At 32.9% G+C, this 11252-nt stretch overlaps 2 protein-coding genes across 2 annotated transcripts; one reads left to right on the top strand and one right to left on the bottom strand.

Annotated features, from left to right (window-relative positions):
* Positions 1 to 804: 804 nt before the first annotated feature.
* On the bottom strand, positions 805 to 2093 carry LOC101897081 (transcription factor BTF3 homolog 4). The gene is made up of 2 exons (XM_005175989.4): positions 1945 to 2093; positions 805 to 1876 (listed from the first exon to the last, which is right to left on the bottom strand). Exon 2 carries the CDS (start codon positions 1874 to 1876, stop codon positions 1328 to 1330), a length of 549 nt encoding a protein of 182 aa, XP_005176046.1. The 5' UTR covers positions 1945 to 2093; the 3' UTR covers positions 805 to 1327.
* A 4133-nt stretch (positions 2094 to 6226) lies between these two features.
* On the top strand, positions 6227 to 9811 carry LOC101896907 (peptidyl-prolyl cis-trans isomerase FKBP8). Its single transcript, XM_005175988.4, has 9 exons — positions 6227 to 6413; positions 6511 to 6911; positions 6979 to 7122; positions 7182 to 7264; positions 7669 to 7810; positions 7869 to 8036; positions 8098 to 8187; positions 9085 to 9225; positions 9288 to 9811. The coding sequence occupies exons 2-9, from the start codon at positions 6540 to 6542 to the stop codon at positions 9363 to 9365; spliced, it is 1218 nt and encodes a 405-aa protein (XP_005176045.1). The 5' UTR covers positions 6227 to 6413; positions 6511 to 6539; the 3' UTR covers positions 9366 to 9811.
* Positions 9812 to 11252: the final 1441 nt, after the last annotated feature.

Here is an 11252-nt window from a genome sequence, read left to right as displayed (position 1 = left end):
CTTGAGGTTTGTTTTTTTTTTTTTTTTTTTTTGTTTCAAAGGTTTATCTTTATTTTTGTTTTACTTTCTTTTATATTATTTTGTAATGTTTGCTAAATTTATAGTTTTAAATTAAAAAAAAAAAAAAACTTAGAACATTACGTTGTTTCAACAGTTTTGGTTAAAGATTTTCAAAATAAATTTAGAGCTTGTTTTTCAAGAATATGGTTTTTGATTAAAAAGAACAACTTTTGGATTCAGGGCAGAAGAAGAAAGCGATTCAAAAAGGACCAAAACAAGTTAGAAGTAGGCAAAGTTAGAAGTTTTGTCATGAGGAACATTTGGATAGGTTTCAATCGAGAAATTACTAGTGGTGATAATGGTGGACTATGGTCAAAAGTATTCAATGTTTCTCAAGGGTTTTACATTACATAAGCATAGTTTCATGTTTCTACTGAATGTGTTAAGATTATACACCACTTATACATAATTTCTAAAAACAAATAATGTAATTTAATAAAAAACGGAAACCGTCTCCTCAAACTGGCAATGTTTTTAAATGGAGTGCCATAGTATTGTTTATAGTTTTGTCTATATATCAACATATTGTAGTATAAAATGTGGAATCTTTCTACTGAAAATCATGCAAGTGAAGAACCAGTATCTTCTTGAAATGAAATTTCCCGAGAAGCAGTGAATTGCATTTTCGTATTTTAATTCAAGGATGGATGGATGCATGTATGGTTGTTTTTGGGGGGGTGATACCCAGTGTATCATGGTGATGTTATATGATAATTTCTGACGAGTGGGTTAAACATATTTGGGTTGTGGTTTTTCCAAGACATACTTTTCAAAAGATGTCCGTATTTTAATAGTAAACAATTTTGTATCATATTATTGTTGTGTACTACACTTGTTTGTTTTAACAAATATTTCTTACTATTTATAAGCATATATAGTTAAGTTTAAAATAAAATAATAGTAAAACTTGCTTACTACGTTGCCCAAAAACTGATGATTTTTGTGTTTGTTTTGTTTTCGCCTCAGCAGAGTAGTGTAAGACAATTATCCTCCTTCTCCTCCACTGGATTGAAAACCCCCCTTTTGCCAATATTTGTCTTCTCTTTTTTTATACAACTTCCAACACTAATAATTGTGTATGCTTCCTTCTTGTATGATTTCCAAGTAAACGGATGATGAAAGTTAATAAAAAAATGTGTGTTTCTTTAATAATTATAGTAAAAATAATGGTATTGTTTATCATCCCTTTAAACTACCCTTCTAGTACAAAAGGTAACCTCTGCGCCGGTTATTTTTGTTATCATGTGTTTTTTTGTTTTTGTTGTTCTTAAGCTACTGGTACTTCTTCGGGCTTTTTGGCAGCTTCTGAAGTTTCAGCAGGCTTGGCAGCAGCAGCACCACCAATGGCGACTTCTTCAAAGTTTTCTACCAAATCGGGCACATCATCATCACCAGCATTGGCTGCCGCAGCAGCACCGGCGGCGGCAGCTCCCGCAGCAGCACCACTCTTGTTAGCCAATTCGCTGGCGATCTTTTTCAACTGTGTAATATCTTGGGGACCCAATTGTGTTAAAATACCTGGCAACATTTCCGAAATCGATTTGTTTTCACCATGACCGGTAATGGCAAAGGTGTTGGTGGGCAATGAAGCCTGTGCCTTGGGATTGTTGAAATGGATGACGGTACCATCGTTCTTGATGATGTTGACTTCCTCAATGCCGGGGATGGTGTTGACCGATAATTTCTTCAACGAAGATTGCAATTTCTTGTCATCTGTAGCGGGGGTGGAGTGAACAATCTTCTTCTTGCGACGAGGAGTACCCTTACCACCGATACGCACTTGCGCTTGCAATTTCTTCAATTTTTCGGCATTCATCTACAACACAACAATGAAATTATTACAAAATTGCACATTTTTCATGAATATTTCACAGATTTTATTACATTTTAATTGATTTTTTGAGGACGGTGCGTGAGAAAACACGTGCGCCAAAAGTAGAGTCAACTGTCAAAAAGAAATCGTCGCCATTATGCATGCTAAAAATTCCAGCACCATTCTAGCAATTTATTGTAGTAGACTACAATAATGGCCGTGTTTACACAGAAGAATTGTGCAGAGTTGCATGCGATTTCGGTAAGTAATTGTCAAATGAGAAATGCGTTATTTTTCATAGCATTTAAATAAATTGTAGAATGCGGAAGTAAAATTAGTTTGTCTTTTTATAAATACATTTATATATTTTTTTATTTATTCATCTATAAATTCACTTTTAAATACACAAATTAGAGATGGAAACCTAGTTTTTTTTGCAGGGAAATTTGACAAGGTAAATTACAGAGAATGCTGAGATGGGAATACTTATTTAAAATGACTTTACCTTACTTTTACCATGCATATTTAAAGGAAATGGAACTAGGCATCCATAGGACTTATTATGTGTGTGTACTGCTTTTTACTTGTCCTGCAGTTCCTTTACAGTTGATTCGTTAGATAATAAAAAAGTACCACAATACGGTGATAGAATTAATACGGTAAAGTCATGCACCAATATGCTTCATATCATCATTCATATGTTTCATTTTTTTCAAAATTATTTATTTGACATATTCTATTGCCGAAATGTACATATACAAAATTGGAAGAATATGGACAAACTGTAATCAAGTGGTAGCTCTACCTTACCTTTTATTGTACCCATGGTAGAATGAAGAAGGTTAAGTAATTTCAAATAAGCATATCCATCCTGTATTTTCTGTAACTTACTTTGTCAAATTTCAACGTGTAGAAAACAGGTTCCCATTTCTGATTTGTGAATATACGATGGATTTGTAAATTATCATTTTGACAATGAAATGTTGTCAAATGAATTATTAAAAAAATGTAGATATATGATTGCATGACTTGTTGTATGTGTTCTCAACTTAAATCAACCCTGGTAGAAGAATACAGTAAGATGCACTAACGCTCGGAAACATTGACATGTCAAAAAATATTATTGTTTTTTTTTTTAATTGATTTTTACATCTTTTCTTATACGACGCCATTTGGAGGTCAATGGGATTCGCGTTTTTCAAACATTTTTAAAATTTTAAATTATTTTTCATGCAACATTTTCAATTCCAAAATTGGTTTGACAGTTCATTGTCCCAGCAGCTATATATTCTTCTACCATGAAATCAACTGAGGAGGATCGTAGACCCCATGGTACAATAAGGAGGTAGAATAGCTTGGTAAAACTACAGAAGTACAGCCCTAATGCCATGTTTACGTTAGAACTTTTTGTAGGGTTAACCTACTTTGAGAGGATTTATTTGAAGTAAAAGTAATGGATATGACAATTTAAATCCAAATCCAGCGGGTTAACCCTCATATATATAAACGTACTATAAGGCTGGAAATACATAAAGAGCATATTTGGGTGGATTAAGTCATCGGCCGGCTTCTTCGTAGATGAACAAAGGAGTTTTAGGTTGACTTAGTTCGATTTTGGCCCTAAGCTCCTTTGTTCATTTCCGAAGAAGCCAGCCGATGACTTAAGGCTGGAAATACATAAAGCGCATATTTGGCTGGCTTAAGTCATCGGCTGGCTTCTTCGTAAATGAACAAAGGAGTTTTAGGTTGACCTAGTTCGATTTTGGCCCTAGGCTCCTTTGTTCATTTCCGAAGAAGCCAGCCGATGACTTAAGCCAGCCAAATAAGCGCTTTATATATTCCCAGCTTAAGCCAGCCAGATAAGCCCTTTATGTATTCCCACCTTAAGGCTATGTCCGCTTTCTGTCAGACTCTTTCAAAATTGTTGTTGTTATCATTTTTTCATATTTTCCCTCATTATTTTTAAAATGAGTTAAATAGCGCAAAAATTTATTGAAAAGCTTGGATTTTCTCTAAAAAATTATGATCCAAACTGTTCAATCTTTCATTTCATGGCTATACTGACTAATAGCTTTAATGCGCGAGCCGCAATTCATGTGTTCCAATCATTGGTTGTGAAAATATTTTTTTCTTCATTTTTCAAAACAATAAATACATACACAAAATTGGCAGAAGTCGGGCACACTTAGAAAAAAACTGTAATCAGCTGTTAGCTCTACCTTACCTTTTTATTGTACCATGGGTAGGACTATGTTGCCATACGATTTTAATTTTTTTATTTTCTTGGCCTAATGTCAACTTTATTTGTATTTATGTGTGTATTCTTTTCAATAATAAAAAATGTTCAGTAAATATACAAATTCGTGTGTTTTCAACATGCAACGTATGCATCTACCAAATCTATAGTTTTTGTAGCGAAATAAGCCTTTAGAGATATATACAACATGAGTCTGAAAATAAATGTTGGCCGTTCATTCAATTTTCGAGGTTTTCAATTATTTATTTAAAATCAAATCAACACATTGTTTGATTTTTTGATTGGATGAACCCATGGTACAATGAAGACAAGGTAGGCTAACTTTGAAAAAATGTAAGTATGGAGGTCTACCTGCTTGGCTTGTAATGTCAGAATTACTATCAAAACAATAAAAAAACCAAACAACTTGTTGCGCTCATTTTGAACAAGGCCGATTAAATAGGCCGTCCGATTCTATCAATTCTGTTAAAATGCATTTGTTTATATTTGGAATTCACCGAAAAAATGACAAGCTGTCATTATACTGTCTGTTTATTTTTCCTGCAGGAGTTGTCAAGCAGTTTGATTTGTTGATTTGTCAGCTATAAAAAGAAATGAAGCACCGCAAATTAAAAATGACCTGAAAACAAAACAATTAGGTTTTTTATAATAAAGATATATTAAATTTGCTTACCCAAACATACATCACGGGAATGAGAAAAAAAGTGTTGCAAATTATTGCAAGAAAATATATTTCCAGCAAAGAATTTTCAAACTCTCAGTGAAAGAACTTTCAACATTTCTCTCTTGAGTCCTTGAGAAAAAAACCCAAAGGCGATATCATGGTAGAAGAATATATGTAGATGCATCAACGCGTGGGAGCATTGATATGTCAACATTTTTAAGTGCTTTGTCAAAAATAAGTCGATTTTTATATGTTTTCTTATACGACGCAAATCGGAGGTTGTACTGATATGTATTTTCCAACAATTTTTCAAAATTTTCAATAGTTTTTCATTCACGATTCTCAATATCAAAATCGGGTTGACAGTTCATTGTCCCAGCAGCTGTGTCGATGCGACTACCTGTATTCTTCTACCATGTTCGATTATTCCATGGCAGAAGAATACAGGTCATGGCAGAAGAATACAGGTAGATGCATCAACGCATGGGAGCATTGATATGTCAAAAAAATTAAATGTTTTTTTCAAATATAAGTAGATTTTTATATGTTTTCTTATACTACGTCATTCGGAGGCTACTATATTTCGCGTTTTTCAAAAATTTTTACAAATTTAAATAATTTTTCATTCAACATTTTCAATTCCAAAATTGGTTTGACAGTTCATTGTCCCAGCAGCTGTGTCGACGCGTCTACCTATATTCTTCTACCATGATACAGGTAGATGCATCAATGCTCCCAAGCGTTGATGTTGAAAAATTTAAATGTTTTTTCAAATATAAGTGGAGTTTTATATGTTTTCCTATACTACGTCATACGGAGGCTATTATAATTCGCGTTTTTCAACAATTTTTACAAATTTAAATAATTTTTCATTCAACATTTTCAATTCCAAAATTGGTTTGACAGTTCATTGTCCCAGCACCTGTGTCGACGCGTCTACCTATGTATATTCTTCTACCATGGATTATTTGCTTCAGAAAAATTTTGACAGTTCGAAGGAGTAAAACAATAATAAGATAATTCACCCTTTACATGACATAATAAATGGGCCTTGATTTTGAATAAATAATTTAAAACCGCGAAAACTGAATGAATGGTCAACATTTCTTTTCAAAATCATGTTCTATATATTTCTAAAGGTTTATTTCGCCACAAAAACTGCAGATTTTGTCGATGTATACGTTCCAGTAAGCATTTTGAAAAGAACCGAATTTGAATATTTTCTAAACAATTTTTTTATTATTGAAAAGAATACACACATAAGCAAAAAATAAAAACAAATTAAATCGTATGGTATTACAGTCCTAGCTTGAATTTATTTTACCATGGGTTCATCAAATGTAAGTTATTTGCCCGAACTAAATGGACCAGCGGAACTAGACGACCGAAAGATCTGGATATTATTCCGATAGTTCCTTTCACTGAATAGTTAGTTTGAACTGCCATTTTGTTCCGGAACGACACAGCTCTAGTTCCTTTATTTCTGGAAGAAAAATATTTGCATTTCGGGGAAGGATCTTTTGGAAGTTAAAACTCTCTCTTTTCTGTCCATAATTTTATGCAAAACCCTAGCAATAGAGATTCTAACATCTCCTTTTTGTATTTCTGTTCTTGTATATGTAAGTGTGCGGTGTGTTGCCTCATTTCGAGTTCATTGTTTGACCTTTTCCCCGTTTCCATTCGAGTTGAAATTTATTTTTGTTTTTATCATTCAAGAAACGATAAAAAAACGCTTTGTCATCAAAATGGACGCAGAGAAATCCAGCAATAGCTCTTTCGAAGATCTTTCCAATTTAAATGAAGCCGACAAGGCCGATATGAAAGCTGCCTCGGAGGCATTGTTAGACAAAGAAAGACAGGCTGCCAAAGTTGCTGCTGGTAACGATAGCGAGGTAGCAGCTGATGCAGAGACAAAGACAGATGACGATGCCGAGGGGGAAGATGTTTGTGATGTTTTGGGCAATGGTCAGCTGGTGAAACGAGTTTTGAAAAAGTCCAAAGTTAACAAACGACCACAAAGGGGTGACAAAGTTACTTTGAACTTTACTGGCAAATTGGACGATGGCAGAGTGGTGGAGAAGCAGGAAAACTTTCAAGTGCATGTTGGTGACTTTGAGGTAAATAGCAAAAATGTTTACATATTTTAAATGAAGGTAATTGTTATAATATTACATTTATATATAGGTTATCCAAGGCTTGGATATGGTCGTACCTCTGATGAATGTGGGTGAAGTTGCTGAAGTAAAGGTCGATCCACGTTTTGCCTACGGTTCATTGGGTTTGAAAAATGATGCTGACCCTGAACTGAACATTCCCCCAGATTCTAAGGTAGTGTTATACATTTTTATACTTTTTATTTTACTTCATTTATAATTTTTTATTTGTAGCTTACCTATGAAGTGCATTTATTAGATACAAAATATGAAGACTACTCGGATTTGAAAGCCTATGAAATTCGCAAGCAATATGGGTAACAAATAACTAATATGTGAAGCCCCACGTTAGATCTTTAATGAAAAAATTCTGATTTTAAGTATAAGAAGGGTGAGGAATAGGAAGATCTCATTGAACCTCGCCTTCTCACAAAAGCCGTTTTATAAAGATTTTAACGTGTGGAATTCTAGTTACTTATTTACTAAGAAGTAGTAGCAGTACTTGACAACGCTTCAGTGTTTTTAAATTAGGATCATTTTGAACATGTGGAGTTTCCTTATGAATCAATGAGAGCTATGATATCTTAATTTTCATGCTCTTAGGATACTTTGCTATTAAGAACTGCTACTTACAGTATTTCACATTAGGAGATGTCGAATTGAAATGTGCTCCTCTACTTGGGTTCGATACAATTTTCATAATTGGTTTTTACTTTTCTAGAACACGTAAAAAGGAGCGTGCCAATTTCTGGTATAATCGCAGTGAATACAATACTGCCATACAATTATATAGACGTGCCCTAGAATATTTGGACAACAGAGATGGTGATCCTGACAATGAATTCGACAAGGAGGACATTGAAGTATGTTAATTAGAAAACTGATTCAAGAAATTGTTAATCACTCAATCCATTTTTCTAGCTGAGCAACAATGAATTGCAATCTCTATTGGATGATCGTTTGATAGTCTATAATAATTTGGCTATGGCACAAATCAAGATATCTGCTTTTGATGCGGCTTTACAATCAGTTGAACATGTTCTACGCTGTCAGCCAAATAATTCAAAGGCTTTGTACCGAAAAGGAAGAGTAAGTCGGTGGAAATCCTTAGGCGAAATTTGTTTTTATTAATTTTTTTTTTAACTTTTAGATTTTAGAGGGCAAAGGTGATACAAAAGGAGCCATATCATTACTACAGAAGGCAGCTACATTGGAACCCGAAAACAGAACCGTACAACAGGTAACAATTTTTGTCAAAAATTGACATTTTTGGCTAAGGTCTACCCAAAGAACTTGTATAGCGAGACGACTATTTAAAGTCTTAAAGAATTAAAGGTGCGGATACATACATGTTTTTTAAGTCATCGGCCGCATTTTCCATAAAGAACAAGGGGACGTAAGGCGAACAAGTATAAATTATGAGCCGAAATTGAGCTCTGCCAACCTAAAACTTCTTCGGTCTTTTACGTAGAACTAGCCGAAGACCTATGTCAGTAAAAAAGCATTTTATGTATGTGCACCTTTAGACTTTTAATGGTCTTTAAAAGCTTATTTTAATATCAGTAATTAGAAGACTATTTGATTTTTATTAGAAGACTATTTGAACTTCATTTTTAATAAACTTAAAAAACTCTAAATTATAACTGGGAGTATATATACAAGAGCCTCTTGGGCTCTTATAGATGGAACAACTTTTTAAGGTCTTCAATGAGGGCAAGGCATTCTTAAAACTTATATAGATAGATAGATATCGATTTTGCAGTCCTTCTTTAATAAGGCAAAACCTTAAGATTGCCTACAATCAGAAGGCCCTTTAAGGACGTCCATGTAACATATCTTTTTAAGTTCTTATATGAATAGAAGACCAATTTATGTTTCTCCTGTTGTAGTATATATTTTTTAAATCTTTAAAATATTTGATGGATAACTTTCAATTTTTTTTGTTTAATGCCCAAAAATGTTGATCCCTTCAATGAAAATACACATGACTTAAAGTGGTACCAAATAGTTCCGTCGCTGCGATTGAATTAATTCTAATCAAGATTAAAATTTCAAAATTTTTATGTATTTTGATCAATATGTTATTTTTTTTATTTTGCAATTTAATATATCTCTTTCCCTCCGTTCTTCATTGTAGGATTTGGCCAAACTAATCATTAAGGCAAGACGTGAAGAACACAATGAAAAGAAAATGTATCAGAAAATGTTGGGTCAGGCAAATAAATTGGAACAGAAAAACAAGCAACCACAAAAGCAACAAACAGTTGAAAGCTCGAAGGTATACTTAACACATATAAATAACTTAAATCCTTATACAAAATGAATTTCTTTAATTTACAGCTGAAACTATTGGGCTATCTGATGGGCTCCATATTGATTGGTGTCGCCGGTGTGGCTATGTATCGTTATAAATACTGAAATAAGAAAAAACACCCGTTCTTATAACAGTCATATCCATGCTTCTCAAAAATATTGCTTTGCAAAAGCCATCCAATATGATTTTTGCTATATCAGAGAAACCATCAAAAAGGAAGATCAATTTTTATTTTGCCTAACGTTTAGCCTCATATTTATGTTAATATGTGTATGTATGTAGTTGAAACAAACCAGAAACAATATGTTCTTAGTTATATATAATATCTTTCGCTGGAGTAAAGGGTTTTTCATTTATTTTCTAAATAACCATTATAAATATTAAATATCTTTTGTTTTTCTTTTTTACTCTCTTCCTTTAGCATTGTGTATAAAATGCTTCATTTTTGTTCCATTCCATGTTATAAATGCGTTTATTTGATACAAAAGAAGAAAAAACAAGAACAACAATATATATGCAATATTCCTAAATAAATCGGTAATAAAAGATATACCTTTCATGGTGAATTATTTAAATGTTATTAGTCTATCTGCAAAAAATTTGTGTGATGCGTTGAATGGTTGACTGTTGGATTATAAATAAATGTGGACAAACATCAATTTCTACTCTAGTCTAGTTTATACATAACTTCATCACAATCCTATATAAAGAGATTTTCAGAGATTAGGTACTCCCCACACATTTCAGACTAAATTGTGTAAGTTTATATTGATAGCATTTATTTAAAGAAATGCTGTTAATACTGGTCCCCGTGTTGTGTTAGGCATCTTGAAGCTTTTTGGAACATTTTTAGTGGTATGGTTTGCAATTGCCTTATACATGTCTACATTGTGCCCCGAAGTTTCCAATTGAGTTTAGCGAATAAAAGTCTTCCTGGCAAAAAATGTTTTGAAATGGACAATTTTTTGGTATGTACGCGTCTTTTATATAAAACTTTTCGTAGTAATACCGAATCATGGTATTTAGACATATTTTCAAAGGTTACAAACATGGTAGATGCATGACTGCTTGAGAGCATTAATATGTCAAAAAAAATTCAAATGTATTTTTCAAATATAAGTGGATTTTTATATATTTTCAAATATACGACGTCATTCGGAGGTTATTATAATACACGTTTTTAAACAATGTTTACAAATTTAAATAATTTCTCATTCAACATTTTTAATTCCAAAATTTGGTTTGACAGTTCTTGTCCCAGCAGCTATCTATATTCTTCTTCCGTGGTTACAAATCAATAGGCCACAACCTTTTTTTGGAATTGTTACCGGTGAGTACCGCCTGCCCAAGAGTCGCGCAACATTAGTTTCAACCAATTAGGAAAGGTCAAATATAAAATTGGATGACTCATATATGTGGGAACCATGACAGAAGAATACAGGTAGATGCATCAACGATTGGGAGCATTGATATGTCAAAAAAATTTAAACGTTTTTTCAAATATAAGTAGATTTTTATATGCTTTCTTATACTACGTCATTAGGAGGCCATTATAATTAGCGTTTTTCAAAATTTTTTAAAAAATTTAAATAATTTTTCATTCAATATTTTCAATACCAAAAATGGTTTGACAGTTCATTGTCCAAGCTGCTGTGTCGACGCGTCTACCTATGTATATTCTTCTACCATGTGTGGAAATTATATCCATATCTGAATCTGTTAGGTTCAAAATTGGCAGACATCATTCCATTCGGAACCTGGACTAATGATTCAAAAGTCTATCCAATTAGATAAACGTAGCACGATAAATCGGATGAAGATATATATGGGAGCTATATCTGAGTTTGAATTGATTACCACCAATTTCAATAGAGCTCATGATTGATCTAAAAGTATGTTTATATACAAAATCTCCATACTTGACTAATCACAATAAATTGAACTAATGAAAACATACATTAAGTTTATTGTGATTGGTCAATTATCAGACT

This window comes from Musca domestica, unplaced genomic scaffold (assembly GCF_030504385.1).
Source record: "Musca domestica strain aabys unplaced genomic scaffold, Musca_domestica.polishedcontigs.V.1.1 48, whole genome shotgun sequence".
In the NCBI taxonomy this organism is placed as follows: domain Eukaryota; kingdom Metazoa; phylum Arthropoda; class Insecta; order Diptera; family Muscidae; genus Musca; species Musca domestica.
Note: the sequence above shows the minus strand (reverse complement) of the source record. Positions and strands in the feature narration are given on the sequence as shown.